Source organism: Peromyscus leucopus, chromosome 13 (genome assembly GCF_004664715.2).
Source record: "Peromyscus leucopus breed LL Stock chromosome 13, UCI_PerLeu_2.1, whole genome shotgun sequence".
Taxonomy (NCBI): Eukaryota; Metazoa; Chordata; class Mammalia; order Rodentia; family Cricetidae; genus Peromyscus; species Peromyscus leucopus.
Genome location: NC_051074.1, coordinates 57,378,176 through 57,400,898, shown reverse-complemented (window position 1 = coordinate 57,400,898; position 22,723 = coordinate 57,378,176). Strand labels below are relative to the sequence as shown.

The following is a 22,723-nucleotide window of genomic DNA, read 5'->3' as shown; positions in this document are numbered from 1 at the left end:
GAAGAGTATTAAAGGGTAGATCAAAGCACTGAGATGCAAAGATAATTGAGGATTAATTAAGGATTTAGATAATATGTCTCTGAGTACTTTCCTAGTCAGAAGGGAAAAGTAACTTTGTTACTTACGATTTTTTTTATTAAATCCTGTAATTTTTAAGTATCTATAGTTTAATCAGGCTTCAAAAGGCATTCGTAGGCACTCATCTATAGCTAATGCTGTTTATATGAATATTACAGATCAGCCAGCTATTGCCAAAAAGAGGAAAAAATGAATTCTCACTCATGAGAAAGTGGGCTTTTCACAAAAGGAAACCTAGACTGTGGCATGCCACTACAAGTTTTATTTTGACAACATTTCTTTTTTAAATAACATTTCTAGACATGTGTAGGAAACTCTGTTTCAGCTATCTGCAAAAGGAGCAGTTTCTGGAAAGGCACAGAGATATAAATAACCATATCAGCACAGAATTATTCCATCGTCTCACCAGTAGGAGGTGATGGAAAATGAATGCAATCCTCACAACAGTTAGAGACAGTTTGCTGTCTCGAGAGAACGGAAGCCACCAGAGTCCACCCTGGGCTTTTGTGACAACTCCACCTTAGGTATCTCAGCCACGCTATTCCTTTGCCCACAGATGGACCTGTCAGTTGTTTGTGACATTGGACACCAGGTGCGGGAGACTCCATCAGACCTGTCCGCATGGGCGGCGCACAGAAAGAAAAACACTGTGCTAAGTGCTCTCCTTTCAATCCTTCCCTCAAGCCAACAAGAATTCCTTCCACTTCAGGAAGAGCTACTCAAAGACTAGAAATCGTTTATTGAACAGGATTATTCATATTTTTACAAAGCGCTTTTGGGGGAATCACGAGATAGGGAAGCAGTTTTTAAAAGCAATCTCAGTCATTCTATCTAAAGGTATTTAAAAAGCTAGAATTTTTTTTTTTTTTATCATTTTAAAATTTGGCTGTGCTCTTAGCTTTGCAAGATGAAACAAATCCCTAGCCAAGAGAGGCGGAACCCAAAGGTCTCTCTCTAAAATACCCCAAGTCAGCCAGCATCTGGGCTTGTTTGTTTTTGATCCGGGGGAAAACGCAGCTCGTTCCACACTACAGTTCCCAAATCTTAAAGCTATCCATTGACTCCCCTTTTTGTACGCAGAAGGATCTGAATTCTCTTTCCAGTGAGTGAGCGGGAAACAGCAGAGAGAGCAGTGTTACTTTCCAGAGAGTACTAAGACGGATTACGTATTTATTAGTCTGCTACAACGAACTATTTACAGAAGGGCTTATTGATCTCCTGGTATAACCAGAAAAGGCCTTTTCAAATTTGGGAAAGATGTTAGGTTCATTCAAAACCAACGGACCTGGCAGGAAAACCCTTCAAGAGAGCATTTAGTACTGAAGATGCTGATTACCTCTCACTTGAGCTAAGCAAAACAAAACAAGGAACCCAGCTCACAGGTACTGTGAGACTCAGTCTTCAAGACGACTCGCAGCTACGCCCCTTATTCTTGCCCTACTTTCTTCTAAATTTTCCTAATTATTTTCATCACAAATCTCATCCACCTTCTCATTCAAAGAACTCTGCGTTTTTGTTTATGTGTTCAATGTGGCAGTCACTGCAGATCAGAGGTGCAAAGTGTGGGGAACAATGTGTCAGACTGTTAACCTCAGAGTTCCCAGTATGCTGCTGACAATAAAGATGTTAGCAAATAATTTAGAACGTAGTGGAATATGAGTATTCCCCAGAGCATCATCCAAAAGTATCGTGTGGATGGCTGGGGCAGTGTGGGAAAGCGGGAAAGGAGCCTCGCTTGGGCTGGACCTCGAAGGGCCCGTCTGCTGGTCTACAAGGAGAATGGGGAATGGGGAATGGGGCTTCTCCCCTTACACTTTCTTCCCTGCGACACTCTCAAAGCCCCCCACCTTTTATTCCCACCTCCACCCCGCTACTACAACCCCTCAAAACCCCTGCAATGGTGGTCAATCCTCCTGCTGCAGCGCCCTCCACCACAAACAGGTGAGGCCAGTACTGTAGTCAGTGAAAGATCTAGGGGCTCCCTATTGTCTCTGCCCACGGCTTCAATCGGGGATTCCACAGCACTGCCGAGAACAGCGTTCCTGCGTTTCTGTCCACCGTTACGCTATCTGGTGGCTGGCCTTTCCGAATTATTTGCTTACTCACTCATTTCCACACCATGCTTTCTCACTCACTGTGTTTTGTTTGGACTTCTGTATTAGACAACTGTTGGTGACAGATTTATAGCCATGCTGCTACTGAGTTTCTGGAATGTGTACAGTACAAAGAGACTGAAATTTGGATTTTTATTTAAATTAATTTAAATTTAAACAGCCAGACATGGCAGTAACTTGGGGCTTGACAGAAACGATCTAGGATATTCTCCTTACAGCCATTCATCATCACCTCCTATAAAGCCATTCTGAATTCCTCAGTATATTATTGTGGTTTGTACTCTCCATGAGCTTGTTATACTCTGACTTGTATTCTATGCATTTAAAAAATCTGTGTTTTCTCATTATCCGACATTGCTCTTTTTCTTCCTTACAGAACAGGATGACAAATCAAGGAGATCCTTTCTGTATTTCCTATTAATTCCCGATACCTTGTACATACAATGGTACCCAGCAAATCTGGAAAGACTGACACACTGGAGCCAGTTTGGCACAAGAGGACCTGTATTTATTCTGTGTAGTTCAAGGGGCGTGGATATCCTAATGACGTGACGTCAGGGGGATCACCACACGGGCCCTCGTTTTAGATGACCCTGAACCTATGCGGAAATCATCAGAAAGCGGTTTCCCGTGGGCATCCTCCGTGCACTCTAGAAAGACCTGAGCCTGTTACCTTACTTCCGTGGACAGACGGCACGTAGACAACAACATGCGACAGGGACGGATAGTCCTGGAGTCGTAACGTCAGAGACTGAAAGTAAAGGTGAAGATACAGAGTCACTTTATTTCCAAGGCGAAGACGAATGCACGGCAAAGAAAAATCACAGAAACTTATTTCTCAGTGAGTAATTTTAAAAATCATCTCTTAAATCACTCACTTAATAGGCACGAGACCCTGAATTTAGCTTTCGACATATCCTCACAGCCCCACACAAACACACACAAATCAAATTTATATCCACATTTACACTCCCAGGTCAATAATCCTACAAAAAGACAAATTTATAATAACTACTATTAAACATAAACCACCTTAAATATTCCTTGAAATATCTCTTCAGATTGAAAAAATGATATTTAACATTAAAGTTAATGATTTTTAATTTTATAATAGTTAATTTTATAATTATTTCCAAATGCGGTGTGTTTCTTTTGTACTTTGGCTATCTATTACAGAGAGCATTATGGTAGTATTTCTACATTTATGGCAGTCAATGACAAAGAACATTCCAAAGTTGCTAAATGTGATGGAAAAGTTACAACTTAATCTGCAGGGATTCTGACTTAGTGAAAGTAGCAAAGAGTCACTGGCTAATACACAAACACCATCCAATAACATTTATTTAGTATATGACAAAACACTAGCTAATGATACCTTCCACCAAATGAACAACTATAATTTGTTCTACTACATAAAAATTAAAACCAGATTGTATATCTATATTTGGGGAATGGACTGGTTGGAGACTAGCCTTTTTAATAATTTGTCAAGATTCCAAACACGGTTTCAGCCCGGTTTTATGTCTGGAAGTAGATGTAGAACTGGAATGAATATAATACGTGGGAAACATTAAGTTCCCACAGACATTTGTTTTCTTCGCTCTCTTCCAGAAACACCAGTGTGGAGAAGTAGGACACAGGCCGGAACTAAAAACCTGAGGAAGTGACCAGCACGACCAGAAGCCCGGCTAAGCCACAAACTCCTGCGTCTTAACGGAAACTAAAGACACACAAAGGGGCCACACAAACTATAAGATGTGGGAAGAGAGCCTGAAAGATAAACCAGTCAGGAAGAACGGACCTGTTCTGTGGAGCAATCTGCTCTAACAGCTACTGAACACAGATTCTCAGTCACGGCAGGTTAGAATCCATAACATTTTACTGGGGGACTCCACCCATTTATTAAAGTCCAGTCGGCAGAGGTGCCTCAGAGTGATGATTTTAACGACATTACCTCTGTTCAGATGACATTAATATGCATAAAGCCTATGAAGTATCTTCACTTAGTCATTTCATCACATTTCTTTATTTGTACACCTCTGATGTGGAGAAAGGGCAACTTAGAAATTACGGCCTGGTTTGAATACGTTGTGCTGTCCTAATTAAGGAAATGGAAGCTACATATGACAGTGAACCCTGGGACTACAGCACTGGTCACATGGAGGAAAATTAAGCAAACAGTGTCAGTCTGAGACCTTCAGGACATTTTTTTTTTTTTTTTCGAGACAGGGTTTCTCTGTGTAGCTTTGCGCCTTTTTCCTGGAGCTCACTTGGTAGCCCAGGCTGGCCTCGAACTCACAAAGATCCGCCTGCCTCTGCCTCCCAAGTGCTGGGATTAAAGGCGTGCGCCACCACGCCCGGCTCCTTCAGGACATTTTTATTCAGGGAAAAACTTAGAGGAATCTTTAAGATCTTTGTTAAGTCTCAACAAGCATTGTTTTTTCCTTTAAACAAGTACCCTTGCCTTCACGATGGCCTATGCTAGCTTATTTACTTATTAACTTTTGGAAACACACTAGGCTGGCCTTGAGCTTACCATGTAGAACATGTGGCATGAGCCACCATACTTTGCTTTCTTCCCTCATTTTTATTGTTTAAAAGAAAACTGTGGCCGGGCGGTGGTGGCACACGCCTTTAAATCCCAGTACTCAGGAGGCAGAGGCAGGCAGGTCTCTGTGAGTTCAAGGCCAGCCTGGTCTACAGAGCGAGATCCAAGAAAGGCGCAAAGCTACACAGAGAAACCCTGTCTCGAAAAACCAAAAAACAAAAAACCAAAAAAAAAAAGAAAGAAAGGAAACTGTACTGTACTACCTAAAAATCACTAGTACATTATATAAAATTTGTTAGTATAATGGGAAAGCCTGTTTGTGTTTAATACTATCTTAAACTTAAAAGACCTAGACTGAAGAACACTGTAATCTTCTCTTCCAGAAATCACTATTAAAAAGCAGACAGCTAGAGGCAGCTGGATCTCTGAGTTCGAGACCAGCCTGGTCTACAGAGTGAGTTCTAGGATAGCCAGATACACAGAGAAGACAGCTGGAACAGTTTGTTTTCTGGCTATCCAGACATCTGATTCCTAAATTAAGAACAAATATGGGCTTACCGTTTGGTAAACACATTTTTCAGTCTTTGTAGATTTATAACAAAAAAACAGTATTTACTTGTGAAATTTACATGTTTTGAGAAACGTTCTCACGATACAAAGACAAGTCCTCACTATGCTGCCGTCTGTGTGAATGCCTGGCTGTCTTCCTTGCCTCCGCTTCTTAAGCACTGGGTTACAGGCGTGCACCACACCCGGCTAAGAAATGCATTTGAAGAGCAGGGCGGAGGATGTTTTAGAAGGTCTTTAGTCACTCATTCCTCCCGGAAATTATAAAATGGATAGAATCCCCAGGTTGGAAACTGAAGGGAATACTCATTGCATCTCAAGAGACTGAGATACAGTTCTACAATCAGATCAGTCCTGAGACCTCTGTTTGTTTGGCTTTTGCCTGGGAGATTAGGAAAGACTTGATTTTTCTTTTTTTTTTTTAAGATGCTATTGAGTAAAATTGCTTCTTTGTACATTTGTTTTACAAACACAAATCATATTCGTATTCCAAAAAGTGACCAAAGCAAAAAATAAACAAACAAAACAGAACAAAAACCAACCAGAGTTGTTATGTGACTATCCCCCTGACATGATGCTTCTTTTAAAGCTGCTCTCTGACAGTACAATGAACACTGAGTTAACTGTTTACGCACATTAACATTCCGGCCACTCAGGCGACTGAAGCAGGAGGTGCGTGGGTTCCAAGCCCACTTGGGCTATGAAGAATTCAAGGGCAGAAGCACACACTTAGTGCGGCCCCTCCCCCACCTCAGAAATAAAAAGCCAGAGGCTGAGGACGTGACCCAGTGATGGAGAGGACGTGACTGGAGGGCAGGCACCAGTACTGCGCCCTCAATAAAGAAATCAGTGTCCGTGAGAAAAAATAACTCAATGGGTATCAATGGGAGAGGCCTGGGAACGGCTAGACGTCTTCCGTTTCACAACTGAGTTCATTAGAAAAGCATGTTTTATTTTAAGGGATGGATTTACTTGGAAACGGAAACCACCAAACCCAGATGAGGCTGTAAATTATAATAAACACGATTTGGAAATCAGAACAGATATTTTCATCACATTACAGACTTATTTTGTGTTTTCCATAATAGATTTTGAGACTATACAAATTAGTCATTTTGTTTTGTTTTGTTTTTTAAAAAGACTTGCGAACTTACCAGATTCACTTAAAGAAATCACTGACAATTATTAAGTAATGTGATTTACCACCCTGGAGTACTAGAAACAAGAGTTTCCCAACTGCTTAACTACAATGTGATATGTAATCTAGAAAATCACCCAGCATCTCTTTGAAATACTTACTGCCCACTGCAAGGTCCTTCCTCCCAAACTGAATTCTCAGCAGAATACATTAACCAGTTTATAGTTTAAGAACGAACCATTTAAACATATTCCACCCCGTCCTCCCACCAAAAAAAAAAAAAAAAAAAAAAAAAAAAAAAGGAATTTAAAAATTCTCCCTGGCTGCAACAGATTCAGCAAGTTGTCAACTTACAGTTTTTGGTCTGAAAATAAACAAAACACAGCTAACTCTTTGCTACTCCTCATCAAATATATTTCCAAAGAAAAGACTCCTGAGACTTTTAAAAAGGGCACATTCTAAAATGTCTACCAGCTGAATTATTTTACCTAAATATACAGTTCTAAAGCTATCATTTACCTTAATTGTTGGCAGCAGTTCAGCTTTCCATGATAAATCAACCCCTTGCCGGCTTTGAAATAAATATGAAGGTATAATTAGAGGACAGATGTTCAAGCATTATAATTTACAAAGAAACTTAGGAGTAAAGAGAAAAACCATCTGCAGCCCCGGAGGAGAGAGACTGTATAGTTGTGACGTATGTAATCTATATAAAAAAACTATCTGCAGCCCCGGAGGGTAGAGACTGTATACCTGTGACGTATGTAGTCTAGACAAAAAAACTATCTGCAGCCCCGGAGGGTAGAGACTGTATACCTGTGACGTATGTAGTCTAGACAAAAAAACTATCTGCAGCCCCGGAGGGTAGAGACTGTATACCTGTGACGTATGTAGTCTAGACAAAAAAACTATCTGCAGCCCCGGAGGGTAGAGACTGTATACCTGTGACGTATGTAATCTATACAAAAAACTATCTGCAGCCTTGGAGGGGAGAGACTGTATACCTGTGACGTATGTAATCTATACAAAAAACTATCTGCAGCCTTGGAGGGGAGAGACTGTATACCTGTGGTGTATGTAGGCTATAGAAAAACTGGAGAGATTGTATAGTTGTGACGTTTGTAATCTATAGAAAAATTATCTGCAGCCCTGGAGGGGAGAGACTGTACAGTTGTAACGTATACAAGCCCATAAAATTCCCCGGGGGGGGAGAACTATTAGTTTTTCCTAACAATCGATTAGTTAAATGTCAAAAAAAAGTTTCGAGTTATAAATCTCCTTTGATCTTCATTTAAAACAACGTCAGGACCGGTGAGGTGAGTCAGTGGGAAAAAGCTCTTGCAGTGTAGGCTTGACAGCCTGAACCCAGAATGAAAGAGGAGACCCAGCTCCCCAAGCTGTCCTCTGAACTTTATATCTACGCCATGGCATGGGTGCACAAGCACACACGCACACACACACACGCGGATGCGTGCACACACACATGCACATGTGCACACAAACAGCACATATACATATAGAGCACAAACATGCACACATGCATGTGCATACATGGGCATGTGTAACACACACACAGAGTAATCAAAATTTAAAATATAAAAATTACAATTCGATACATCAGTAAAACAAACATGATGAGCATACAAAGCTCTTCTGGCCATGTGTTGTGGTTCACATCTATAATCTCAGCACTAGGGAAGCTGATGCAGGAGAATAACAGTGAGTTTCAGGCCATCCAGAGCTACACAGTAAGTTCCAGGACAGCCTGGGCTACAGAATGGGACCTTACTCAAAAACCAAAGAGAAAAAAAAAAAAAAAACCTAGTGTGTGTGTGTGTGTGTGTGTGTGTGTGTGTGTGTGTGTGTGTGTGCGCATAAATGCATATACGTATTCTGAATTTTTAACTTCTAAGAATTGTTCACGGTAAGAAAAATGAGCAAGTGGTTCAAACAACTTACCACATAGATGTGCTGTTTATGCAGCCAAAAATCCAACTATTTGTATCCTGTTGGTTAATAACAGAAAACAATGATATAAAACAAACATCTCCAATACTTCCCTTTTATGTCATCGATAGATATGATATATGGAAACATTGATAGCTAGGATCAAGGAAAACAAAGTGATTAGTTTGTGACTAAGAAACGTTCAATATGTTCTTAAAACACACACAGGTCAAGGGCAGGCCATGAGTAAACTACTAACTACTAACTACTAACTGGATGAGCCGTTGACCCACAGAGCGGCATGAGCGTGACCTCAGGGCATTTGCACAGCCCATGACCTAAGTATTTCTAACTGTTCCCCCCAAACTTCCAGCCTCACAATGTCCGTGTGAGTTACATATGATGACCTACCTTCTAACCACAGTAAGTATGAACTAGAGAGACTTTTCTAGAAACACACACCCAGTCAGGAAGTTAAAAACAAATACCTTCAAATTTAAAAGTTAGCCCACACACAGCTTTTCACGTTATTATCTACATTCTCGTCTGACTACCAGGACATAACTTCTGTACCACCAGGCATGTGTTTAGTCTGAAACCCAACTGCAAAGGCTGGACCCTGAAGGTAGCTACTACCTCATCAGCACAGAATTAGATGCTATAAAATGGACTGCCTTGCTTTCTTCTTTTTTCTCTCTCTTTCTCCCCCTCTCCCCCTCTCCCCCTCTCTCTCCTCTCCCATCTCTCTCCCCCCTTCTTGCCCCCCCTCTCTCCTCCCCTCTCTCTCTTACCCCCTCCTCTCTTCCCCTCTCTCTTTCCCCCTCTCCCTCTTCCTCTCCCTCCTCTCTCTTCCCCCTTTCTCTCTTCCCCCTCTCCCTCCCCTCTCCCTCTCCCCCGTCTCCCCCATCTCCCTCCCTCTCTCCCCCCTCTATCCTCTCCCTTCCTCCTCTCTCCCCCTCCCCCGCTCTCTCACCTCTCTCTCCTCTCTCTCTCTTTCTCTTAAGCAAAGCGTCCTACATTTAGCTTTGGTTGTTTAAAAGTGTCACCACCTGAGATTTTTACTCCGGCTGTCATGGAAGCCAAAGCGATCCCCAGGATCTGATGCTACTGAAATCCCACCAGAGTGCAGGATGATGTAGGCACTGTAGGTAACTCCTTAAGCTGCCTTAGACACGCAGATAAAGCAATGATGAGATCAATCCTTTCATCAAACTGATGTTTATAAAGTCCATTCTGAGGCCAAAAAGTTACGGTCTCAGAGAAAATGATGAGTCAGGCAGTCTCTGATCTCATAAACAAACAAATAAATAAATAAATACTTTTTTTTAAGGATAAGGGAAAATGACAAGTATTTCTCTCCTCTCTCTGTAGGCAAAATGCTTATATAATTCCAGTTCCTCAAGACAATAATGAGATACTCTGAGGCAGGAGGACAGGCCAGAGCTGCAGGTTAGTGTGGTTATTCATGGACACTCACAACTCCAGAACTTAGAAGTCAGGAATAAATGAAGTCAGAAAGGCAGAATGCTGGTGATTGTTTAAAACTGTGTGCTGGTTATAAAATAATTCATTATCATATTTTTTTTCCTTTCTTTTATATAGGCTTACAAGTTCTACAATAAAATTGAAAAAAATTAAATCAGGTTATCACCTTATGGTAATTAATACTCAACTGAGTTCCTTTTCTCCTGCTGTGACATAGCACCATGACCAGAACAACTTATGGAAGACAGCACTTAATTTGGGGCTCAACAGTTCCAGAGGGTTGGAGTTCACGGCCATCCCGGAGGGGACCACGGCAACAGGCGGGCAGGCGTGGTGCTGGAGTAGTAGCTAAGAGCTCACATCTCCATCCACAAGCCCAGGCAGGGAGCGCCAACCGGGAATGGCACGGGCTTTTAAAAACTCAAAGTGTACCCCATGACATACCTCCTCCAACAAGGCCACACCTCCTAATCCTCCCCAAACAGTTCTACCAACTCAGGTCTAAGTATTCAAATCTATGAGCCCATGGGGGCCATTCTCATTCACACCAACACATTGAACACATTAAATACAGAAAACAGCCCCCTACTCACTCAAATGCACGAGCTGCATTTTAACAGGCATTTTTGGTAATATAATTTTGACCTCCTGCTATGGTTTGAGTGTGAACCATTCCCCACAGGATTTTTGGACACTGTGGAATCTTCAGGAGGTGAGGCCTGGTTGGGAGAAGTAGGCTGCTGTGTGGCAGGCCCTGGGAGCTACAGTCCAGTTGAAATTCTGCCCCCAGGTCTGCCGCCTGATTTGCTGAGGTGGGCGGGGTCTCATCAGCTGCACTTTCTGCTGCCATGACCCGCCTCACCCTTCCCTGCCATGATGGGTGGTGCTCCTTAAAACGAACTCTTCCTTAGGTTGCTTCTCTCAGGAACTCTACCACAGTGACAACGAAGGTAACTAACATTCCGTTGATCATTACATAACTGCAATTAATAATTACACGGCATTAATAATGGGTATGTTAAGCTATCCCTCTGAGGAAGATTCCCTCAGGATCAACTGCCTATCCTGATTTCAGGCTAAGAGACGCTGATATCTGAGAGAGAGAAAAAGCTGGCAATTCCACCAAAATGTAGTATTCTTCCGAAACATGCCCACAGTGGCTGCCTACAACCTTTCCTTTAGAAACGTCCTGTATATGATGCCTCTACTGGTAAAGTAATACACTGGATCTGAGTTCCGCACACATGTAATCTCAGCTACTCAAGAGCCTGGGTAGGACATTGAAAGGCTAACCTGGACTACACAGCAAGACTCAGCCTCAAACAAATAATATGAATAACAAATATTAAAAGCTTAGCTGATAAAGAATTAAATTATGAAAGATGAAAATATATTGTAAAGAATCCTGAGCCCGGCATGGTGGGGCACACCATTTAATCCTAGCACCTGAGAGACAGAAACAGATGGACCTCTAAGTTCAAGGCTAGCCTGGTCCTCACAGAGAGTTCCAGATCAGCCAGGAATACATGATGATTCTTAAAAACAAAAAGAATCCTGATATATAACAAAACCAAAATTTTAGAACAGAGGAAAAAGACCTCAACAGTTTTTTTAAAAAGGAAATTTCACAAATTTGTATACTAGTCTGGTCTATATAGGACCAAATTAGTGTATGTGTATTTAGCAGGTATTTATTTATTTGTTTGTTTGTTTGTTTATTTTTATTTATTTTACACCCTGACCATGGCCTCCCCTCCTTCCTGTCCTCCCAATTTCTCCTCCCTCCCCTCAACCCACCCCTCCACCATATTCGCTCAGAAAGGGGCCGGCCTCCCATGGGCTTCAGCAAAGCATGGCACATCAAGCTGCCATAAGACCCGGCACCTCCCCTGTATTCAGGCTGGACAAGGCGATCCAGCATGAGGAATAGGTTCCCACGAGCCAGCCGAAGCACCAGGGACAGCACGGCCCCCGATACAGGAGTCCCACAGATAGACCACGCTACACAGCTGTCACATACATGCCGAGGGACTCTCAGTCCCACACAGGCTCCCTGGTTGTTGTCACTCAGGCTCTATGAGTTCCCATGAGCCAGGTTTTCCTCTGATGTCCCTGACCCCCCTGACGCCTACAGTCTCTTCTCCCTCTCCTCAGCAGGACAACTGAGCTCAGTCCAATGTTTGGCCATGAGTCTCCGAATCCAGGGACTGATGGAGGCAGGTATGTATTAGAAAGAAAAAGCCATTGCTTTGACAGTGTGAACCTGTATCATGGTCACTCTGCTGTCCTAAGGAACATCTGGTATAAAAAGCATCTGTGTTTTAGGATGTGATCAAATAGTAAAACAAGGTTCATTTCCTAAAACTCCACTCAGACAGCTTCGTCAGCCACACTTACTCTTTAAAAACCAACAACAGTGCAACTCCTCATCCCGAATAGAGCGACTCTAAGGTAGAAGAGGATGGAAGACTCAAAGGTAGACATTAAGAACACAATATCAGTTATAGATAAATAACTATATTTATAAATAACTATGCCTAATAATTCTCAATCAAAACACCGTTCCAAACAACTGTTTTCACCTGACTAAACTTAACGATCATTATGGCTAGTCTTATTAGACCAGTAGTTGAAACTAAAAGGATGAACAACAGCTTTTCACATTTAAATGAGACGTGCCAACCATCTTACCAGCATCGTGCTCTGGCAGTAGATGTGAGTGAAGGTTTTCCTATGATTTGCAAGAGGAAATGTAAAATAAATCTTATCAGATTCCTAAGAAAGAGAAAAACAAAAGCAATTTAACTATAATGAGTGAATAATTTCATCATTCAAAAAAAAATCACGGTAACAAGAATAAATTCTATGTTATTGCTGTTACTAAGAACCGATGGGCTAGGAATGGAAGGTAAAGGAGGATAAGGAGGGAAAAGATTAAAAACTCAGTAGTGGCAGAGCTGTCCGGGAAGCACCAGGGTTACCGCATTCACATGTGTGAGGATTTTCCTTTGTTTACTGTTTTTGTGGTTTTGTTTTGTTATTTGAGACAGGGTTTCATTTCATAGCAGTGGCAGGTCCAGGATTTGCCCCGTGGATCATGCTGGCTTTAGACTGTCGGCAATCCTCCTGCCTCTGCCTCCCAAGTGCTGAGACTAAAAGATGTGGTCTGCACCACCATGCATGGCTGTGATATTTGAACTTTCAACCACTCTGGCTACTGAAAAGGTCCAAAAATGACAACCTAATAACCATACGCCAGGTTTATGGTTTGCAGGTAACGTTTCCTAAATAAAACAATTCCTTAAGTAAATCACAAATTCAAGCAACCGAGCAGGAGAGGCAAAAACTGAGCTGAAACATTTTGTCACACTGTCCAGTGAGGACAGAAGAGAAACTAGAATTAAGCAGCTGGATTGCAAAGAGAAAGAGCCAGACTTGAAAGGGCTTCAACTTGTCAGGCAAAGAACAACTTTAAGATCAATGACCTGAAGGGATGCAAACATATTTATACACATGAGTAAACAGCAGTCACCCAGGAGGAATACTAACATTTATACACATGAGTCAACAGCAGTCACCCAGGAGGAACGCTACCAAGCCAACTCTATTCTAACGGCCAGTACATACGAGGAAAAATCCAAAAGTCAAGCATTTGTTATTCTTTCCTTTGGGATTTGTCTTACTTTTGCAAATTTAGTAGATAAGGGGAAATTTTTCTGTGCAGTATCCTAATCAATAAATGAAACAGAAATAGAATATCTTCATTTTTGTATCCTCCTACATTAATTAATTCAGACCTTCCCTGCCAACTGTTCATATCTCGGGAAGAGAGCCTAGGAAAAGCAAAACAAACAAAAAACCCTAATAAAAAATTGAATCTATGAGGCATTTAGATCCAACTACTAAATCTTGGGAGGAGCTAGCAAAGGAATCTACTGAACAGCCACAGAAATGCAATCAGCAAAATCAAACCAGTATGAGATTCCATCATAAAAACTGACTGATACTTTGTCAAAAAATTTCAAAGAAAATAAAAGAAAGAAAAATATATTGAAGAGGAATATCAGACATATCAAACAATAGTGATGTATGGCCTCATTTGGATCCTTAACTGGACACATTGAGAAACAAAGAAAAAGGGCCCAAGTTTATGATAAAATAGGGAAGTTGAACAGATTCAATATTTATTATTAAATCATGGGAAAACTATGATTTGTTTTTAAAACTTCTTAACTTGTAAAGCTAAATATGAGAATAAATTTGGATAAAAATACACTGATAGAATACTTACATTATAAGCCACATAGGACCATCTGGACACTTTTACTGGAACCCACATAGATGTCCCTTAATGTGAAGGAAATTAATTTATTTGTCTTGTTTCCATATAAAATTTTTTCTTTCTTTTCTGAACTCTGATAAATACTTATTAACAATCACAAACAAGTGGTTGCCTGAACATCAGCTACTTTAAAAGATCAAACCCAGAAACACGCTCTTTGTGCTTAACATCAACAGTGTTCCTATCAGGTGAAGAATTATACATCCACTCAGAGTCTTTAGCTTAATGGAATTCTCAAGAGAGGGAAATGAGTATTACTTTCCCCCAAGCAAAACATTTAAATGAGTCCAACAGGATATGCTTACAAGCAAATTTATCAAGCAAATGATATGCTAGTAACTCAAAAGAAGGCTGAAGAATAAACAACACTGAGAAACCAAGATGTTATAAATAATACAGTGTGGTGATATTTTATCTGCACTCTAACAAATAAATCTTGCTTGAGGATCAGAGGATAAAACCAGCCACTATATTAAAACATAGAGATCAGGCAGTGGTAGCACACACCTTTAATCTTAGCATTTCGGGAGGCAGAGATTCATCTGGATCTCTGTGAGTTCAAGGCCACACCAAGAACAAAGCCAAGTGTGGTGGCACACGCCTTTAATCTCAGCACTAGTTAACCATAGAGGTTTGGAGGTCTGTACAGACAGACAGGAAGTAAAAGAGCTGGGCGGAGAGAGGAAGTAAGATGGCAGGGCACAGAAAGGTATATAGGCGTGAGTATACAGGAAGTAGCTCTCTCGGGCTGAGGATTTCCTAGCAGTAAGAACTTGTGGCTGGCTTGTTCTATTCCTCTGATCTTTCAGCTTTAACCCCAATATCTGGCTCTGGGTTTTTATTAATAAGACTTTTAAAGATTCGTGTTATAATACAGCTCTTACTTTTGGTGACTACCAGGAAAAACAAGGACATGCAACTCTAAAACCTTTCTATTTATCAAGTTATTTCCAGCACAAACTTTGATCAGTATCTTACAATTTGCTTTTCTACTTTTCCCTTTCAAACCAAGAACTCATTAGCACCATGATAGGGAAATCGGTAGATAACAGGACCATAATACTTGAAGTATCCCAGTTTCCCACTTGTACCAAATACTAACAGCTGTGTACTAACAACACACTCATCCAACACAATAACGCAAAGCTCAGCTTTAAAGGTCACCATCACGAACCTGTTAGGTCGGAAAGTATTGATGGGTTTTCTTCAAACTGTTTAGCTGGGTGTCTTATAAAATGGTGAGTCAACACAGACAATTTCTTCTTAGGTTTTTGAGTTATCTAGAAAGAACATTAGTACAGTCTAGATCATTTACATCATGATAATTTGATAAAGCATTATTTCAGGTATAAAGAGTCAACATTTACTCTCTCTGAGCCAGGCACTGTTCTCAAACAATATATTAACTCTAATCCTCAAAAAAAAAAAACAAAACTCTGATAGTATTTATCTACATTTTCATAAAAAAAAAAAAAAAAAAAAAAAAAAAAACTATGGCACAGAGAAATAAACACTTATCTAAAGTCACACAACTATTAAGATTTGGGGCTATACTGCTCTGTCATAATGAAAAAGACCTCAAACACTAATGTTTTCTCCAGGAGGAGGAGGAAGCAGAGGTACACTGCAAGATGACCAGGGGAAGGCAGTTGAAGATGAGTAACCCCAGCCTGTTCTCGACTCACAGAAGAAACTGAAGCTGATGAGCACAAGGCTCTTGATCCTGCTGAAATCATCCTCAGCACAGTTCATTAGCAGTCGTCAAGAAAGCGATGAGAGAGAAGCACGATGTTCTGGACGGGCTATGGTGGGCGACTCCTGCGCTCTAACTGAACTACTCAGAAACCACGGCTGAGTTGAGATCTCCTTACAGAAACGGCTCAACCTGCGGCGGTGGCCGGCTGACTCTCCGGTGAGTGTGAGTTACCGGAGGATGGCGTACATTTGGATCTTATCCATACGCTCCAGATCACTTTAAAACAGGTTCAAGAGTACCTCAGAAGATAATTACGATGCTCTCATACGTTACCAAGAACAATTATTGGTCTGTTATAAATATTTCTCGTAAATTAGAAATAAGGGCTGGAGAGATAGGTATCAAACTTCTGACCCGTGCAGAGAAAGACCCGAGGGAAGATCTAGAGAACCTGTGCTCTTTTCTTTCACTGCTTCCTGAGTTAATGGTCTGTGGATGGCATCAGAAGAACTAACGATATTTCCGTTTCAGAACTAATTTGACTTGACACAAGGTACAGGTTTCTCTTGGTATCCATGTTAAAAATGAATGAAATCTACTAGTGCTAACCAAAGCTCTCACTTTGCTAAAATAAGCTTTTAGTTTAAAAGTGCATACTTGTTTGGTATCGGCGTCAATAAGATCAAAGAAGGCTCGAATTGTAGTCAACTGCAGTTGTTTACACCTAAAAAATAAAGGAAGTATTACGGATAAAATTTTCTTAAAAATATTTATTATTTTTTTTTTTTACAATTTGAAATTGGTACTAAGGTGGCAACATAACAAAAAATAAAATATATGTTAGAAATTATCATTTTTTAATTTTTTTGAAAATTTCATACCTTGACCATATCTACACCATGTTTCCTCCTCAGTTATCCCCACAACCCCCACATCATATCTCCATCCCAACTTCATGTCCTCCTCTTAAATTCATTTTTTTAACTCACTACATCCAATTAGTCCCATGCATACTTGCATGAGTGTGGGGTAATCCATAGGGAATGGGGACTCTACCAGCCACCATATCTCAAAGAAAAGTGACTCTCCCTCCCCCAGAAGCCATCAACGGCCAGCTTTGATTCAAATATACACAATCCTATAAGTTAATGGAGTATATTATATTCCTTTAATGCTGTGCACTAAAAATGTATTCAACAAATCATTCTGACTAAGCATATACATCAAGGTTAGAACCTATAAAAGCAAAGCAAAGGAAATCTCTCTGGATATCTGACAGCAGAACAGATCTGCTGCCCAGGTAACATCCAGCTACAGGCACACATAATGCCTGCCCTACATGCAGCCACCCTACATGCCTGCCCTGCGTGGACCTTGAAAACCGGCTTGTACAGACAGAGGAAGGACAAAGAGAATCCGAAAGTCAGAGCAGAAGGAGCTGGACCCTGGAGTCTTTGCTTTTCTTGGTCCATGTGTAATCTCTATGTTCTGCTTACATTAGGTACACATCTACTAACCTCTAGTTGGTTTCCACTGGACCCTGGAGTCTTTGCAATTCTTGGTCCATGTGTAATCTCTATGTTCTGCTTACATTAGGTACACATCTACTAACCTCTAGTTGGTTTCCACTGGACCCTGAAGTCTTTGCTTTTCTTGGTCCATGTGTAATCTCTATGTTCTGCTTACATTAGGTACACATCTAATAACTCCTAGTTTGTTTCCACTGGACCCCCACAGCAGCCATCACTGAATTAACTATACCTGAGTGCAGGGGTCGGCTGGGAGCTCGGAAAGTATTCTCTGGGGCACATCTGACTCTGCCCAGCTACGACAAACCCTAAAATTTAGTATTTGATGCTGGCGTCATTCAGAGCGACTTAACTTGTGTTTCAGAAGGCAATGTTCCAGATTGTCAAGGAAACCATGGTCCAACAAGCAAGAGCCAAGTGTTGAGCTCAAACCCCTATTAATCTTTCACTTTTGGACGTCATTATGGGCCAAATTCTATGAAAGCTAGAAAACCAATTTCTGCACTAATGAGAGAGAAGGGCTATGACAAATCACCAGTGGAAGTTCTAACTTACCATACGATGGAGAGATGGTCTGTTGAGACCCAGGTCTTAGGCACTGCCGAGCTCTAAAAGGGGAAAAAAAAGAAGTAAATCAAGTACATTTACCATTTGTTGGATGTCTCATAAACTAATACTTAGAAACACATGTTAATTTTACTATATTGTATAATTATTTAATTAAAATGATTCATTTTTATAAAAGATGATCCTAATATATTATTCCCTGTATAATAATATAACTCCATAAATGTCATTTCTGGTTCTCAAGCTTATATTATCCTTTAAAAATTAACATATCCAAAGAGCCTATGCTGAGGTTTTAACATCTAACATTTTAAAAACACAATTAAAAATTTGAGCTTAACATTCCTTTAATAAGAAATCTTATTAAATAAGGGCTCTTTCTTACCTAAAGATTTTTACTTTTACTTTTATATAAATGTAGAAGTTCCAATAGATATTTCAGGATTTTAGCTTTGACTGAACTACTACTTGGTGAGTTCTAAGATGTGACTTTATAAGCAGGAGCGTGCCTGAGAAATATTTATTAGCATGTATTAACTACACAAAGTAAGGCATTTGATTATGACATTTCCATAGATTCACATAATAATATTGATCATTTTAATGCTCTATAACTCTTATTCCTCTGCACCCCTTTTACTGATAAATGTATAGCACTTTAATTACTAAAAAATCTGACGAGAGTTCTCTATGGTTCTAAGATTTTATTAGCCTCTGAGCATAATAATAATAATAATAATAATAATAATAATAATAATAGTTCAACTACTAGTAGGCAGCATTTATCATAATGAAGAAAACAAAAGTGCTTTCTTTTCTTTGAGTTGATAAAGCACCCCCCCCAAGGCTCAGAGAACACTGTAGAAGAAGGGCAGAGAGCAGAGAGCCCCGCGACAAGGAGCACAGCTGTGAACAGCCATCTTCCAGGCAGGACACAACCACTGCAGGCCGGGACTGACATTGGCTGTGGTTACTGACACCGGGCCTGTACAAGACTAGCCCTGCAACACTCAGTTATGGATGGAGGAGAGGCTCATGAGGCCCCTCCCCTACTACTTAATCACTGGCTACTGACAGATTCTGGACAAGGCATTCAATTGTGTGCCTAAAGTAAGACCAATGGACAGATCCAAACTCATGGTCACACAGACAACCCTGGTTAAACTCCGTGGGTCACAAACCCAAACAGACAGACATGAATATGGAGTAAAGATTTGGAGGGAAGGGGGTTGGTAGGGGTGGGAGAGCAATAAGAAGGTGGGAGAGGAATCAGAACACATTATATTCGCTCATGAAACGGTTAAGGAACAAATTTAACAAAAATCAATACACTTTATAAGGGTGGTTGCTCATGGAACCATTGCGTGTATGTTAAAATGCATTCATTCTTCTCTACAACAAATAGCATGGCTAAATCCCTTGGCTTCTCTTGCTTTAAGAAGTAACAATATTTCCTCTAACGGTGTATGAGCAGAAGTAACGGGTGCCTTTTCAGACACTGTGCTCCTCCCCAGGCTGATTCCTCTTTCTCACCAGTTGGACTAGTAATGACTAAAGTGATCTGGGAAGTACAGTATTCCAGACAGGGTGTCTGGTATCAGCCTAGGTCCCTGAATCAGAAACTACCCGCCGACCCACAGAGTAAAAGTTCATTTGTATTTATGATACTATTACCCACAAGGGAATATATGACAGCAATTTCACCTAAGCTACAAACACAATTATGGTCTTAACTTCCCACCATGTTTTCTAGTCCCAGTGAACATAAATGTAATTTAACCACTCCTGTGGTAAACACTGAAAAACTGTTACTTCTTAATTGATTTTAATAGCATACATATAACCACGTGGGAAAATATAAACTATTTGAGAGTTAAAAAACAAAAGCCAAGTTATACGACAGACAACCTTGGGAAAATTCTGTTATAAAATCTTTTCGTCGGAGATATATAACTAGTGACAGCAACCCACTGTCAAATGGGTTAGAGAGGACAAGGAAACAGAATCATGTGATCGCGTATGCAAGTGGGACCAAATGAGCAATGCGCCTTGGAAAACCAGCACCAACGTGCAGGACGCAACATCATGCTGCAGGTCAAGGACGGTGCATAAACTATGCCTGATCTCACAGGACTTCATCGTTCGCGTTTACTGGAGAGTGACACTGGGTATTCTGAGGACTTCCAGCAAATATCTGCCTAAGATACTCAACTCCGAAAACAAGATTCACGCCACCAATACTGATGTCTGAGAGAATTATTAAATTAATATCACAGCTATTCTGGCTGTATCCCCATTTTTCTAGTTAGAAGAAAATGGTAACGATAGACCTACATAATAATTTCTCCTCTGCATAAGGCAACGAAGGATTCGGTAAGGAGCTAATTAATGGATAAATGGTAAGGCAACAGCAGTTACACAGAAGAACAACTGAGAAGCAGTGACTGTCTACCACTATCTCACCAAAGCACAGGGGACAGGTGGACCACACTCTGCACAGTCTGTGTGTGCCTCTGAAGTAAAGATCTTAACAGTTGACGTCACGGTTGAGTCTACAAGAAGTTCTAAAGGAAACTTGAGCTCACTTTACAAAGGCTATGGATCCTAATTAAAGATCAAATACTCAGTGTTCTAGCAGGGAAGGGTAATTAGTAATCAGCAAGTTCATCAGGGTTTATTTGCACTTCAACTATCAAAGAGCATATTTTACTTAGCAATTGGTAAATCTTTACTCAAAGTTAGCGTTCAGGAGGATGGGATGTGTCTGATATTCTATTAGTATTATATACACTCTCACACTCAGATGTGACTAGATCCCCTTGTGTTTAGTCCATACCTTTTTTATTTATTTTTTATTTATTTTATTTTTTCAGAGCTGAGGACTGAACTCAGGGCCTTGCGCTTGCTAGGCAAGAGCTCTACCACTGAGCTAAATCCCCAGCCCCTTAGTCCATACTTTCTTACAGTTACACCTCTAATTAATGGATAGGTTCTTATTTTGGAGACTATTATTTTCAAGGTTTATAACATCCTTTTTATTTTCTCTGGCATAAGCATCCATGATTGTGCCTTCTAAACACATTCATCTTCATTCAAATTTTCTCACACATATGCCCATGTGTGTGCATGAGCGCGCGCGCGCACGCACACACACACACACACACACACACACACACACACACACACACAGCCCTGTTCCACCAGCTCAGCACTCATTTGCAAGGAATAGTATATACTATTTCCCTTTTGGTCCATTTTGTCTACTACATTACTATATAGAATCTTTAAAATAATTACCACAACAGATAAGGCACTGGTATGATGGCTTAATTTTGGTAGAAAAGTCAGTCCTGAACGAACTTGGTAATCCCGGAATCCTCCAGCTACAGAAAGTGTAGTCAAATTTATATGCCGAGCATTTAAAATCCAATAGTTGTTTACAGTCATATAAAACTCTGGAAGGAAATAAAAAAGAAACAATGAAAAATAAGCCACTTCATGCAACCATACTTACAATACTAATATTTATCTGAATTTTTGCCTAAGCTATTTGGTCTATAAATAATGTTATTCACATTTCCCTATTTTGAGAAAAGTCATTTAGCTTTGCATATAAGTCAGAGTACAAAAATCCACATTTGCAATAAGTCAGAGTACAAATACTGAGTACAAATTCTAAAGGTGTCAGTAAAGGAAGAGGCCAAATTGTACCAGCTTTGATCACGTTCACAGCTCTGCACCTAACAAGAATGGTCCTCCATACACCATAACAAAGAAACTTACAAACTTGGCAAAGGAGTTGTCGACATCCATGACGCTAGTGCCATGATATGCCCTGTTCAATCCCATCACAATGTGTCCATTAAATATGTCCATTTTTGTATGTGCATTACCCCAATAAACTAGTCTTCAAAAAAAAAATACATATACTTCTCCCTGTCACAGAAGTGTCCCAGTTTTTGAAGGCTTAGGAACCCTGCCTTGGACAACCATTACCACACATCACTACATAAGTTCCTACAGTACAATCTATCAGAACAGGGCCATACTAATTTTAGGATTACACTTCTGAAGAAAATCTCAGGCTTAGGATTCTACCCATTAAATCTGGCAGCAAATTTAAAGTGATGACTTCCCAGGCAAGTTTTCACTTCATCTATTAAAACTAATACAATTGTAATGTTGATTACGAAACTGAGACAGGACGAAGGAGATCTCATTTTTCTCGGCATCAAAACTGAATGCATTGCCACACTCCATCAGATCCCGGTCATGCCTTCAAACATTCACTATGCAAAGTTCTCCTCATTAAAGATCTCAACAGTATGTACCTGAGACATCACCAAGTCTACCAAGATCTGACATCTGGAGGACCCGGGACAAATATCAACAAAACTAAATGTTAAAATCTAAAACAGTTATGAAACTACTAAATTAAATATTTTCTATCCTTTCCTTGACTAACCATTGAGATGACTTTGTAGAGTCAAAATTAAGGATTCTCAGGGTCTTCAAAGTTAGCACTAGATTATGAGACACAGAAGAGCAGATCGCTGGGTCTCCTTCTTTCTCTTCCCAATCTAATTCTATCCGACATCTCAAGAACCTTTTGTGAATGTCCAAGCTCCACTGCAGAACCACACCTTTGTCACGTTTCAATGAGAGTGTTCGTGCACTGCTCTGGAATAACACTTTTGTACACTGGTTTAATA

General features: G+C 40.4%; 1 protein-coding gene across 2 annotated transcripts in view; it reads right to left on the bottom strand.

Annotated features, from left to right (window-relative positions):
• Positions 1–22,723, bottom strand: part of Pgap1 (post-GPI attachment to proteins inositol deacylase 1) — a 73,259-nt gene that overhangs the window by 30,070 nt on the left and 20,466 nt on the right. For both annotated transcript variants that reach the window (XM_028886380.2, XM_028886388.2), the window contains exons 5-13: positions 21,309–21,466; positions 18,000–18,052; positions 16,573–16,639; positions 15,394–15,499; positions 14,169–14,224; positions 12,569–12,652; positions 8,405–8,451; positions 6,965–7,016; positions 2,866–2,943 (exon numbers count right to left, since the gene is read on the bottom strand). In XM_028886380.2, the coding sequence (XP_028742213.1) occupies positions 2,866–2,943; positions 6,965–7,016; positions 8,405–8,451; positions 12,569–12,652; positions 14,169–14,224; positions 15,394–15,499; positions 16,573–16,639; positions 18,000–18,052; positions 21,309–21,466 (701 nt within the window). The remainder of the gene's footprint in view (positions 1–2,865; positions 2,944–6,964; positions 7,017–8,404; positions 8,452–12,568; positions 12,653–14,168; positions 14,225–15,393; positions 15,500–16,572; positions 16,640–17,999; positions 18,053–21,308; positions 21,467–22,723) is intronic.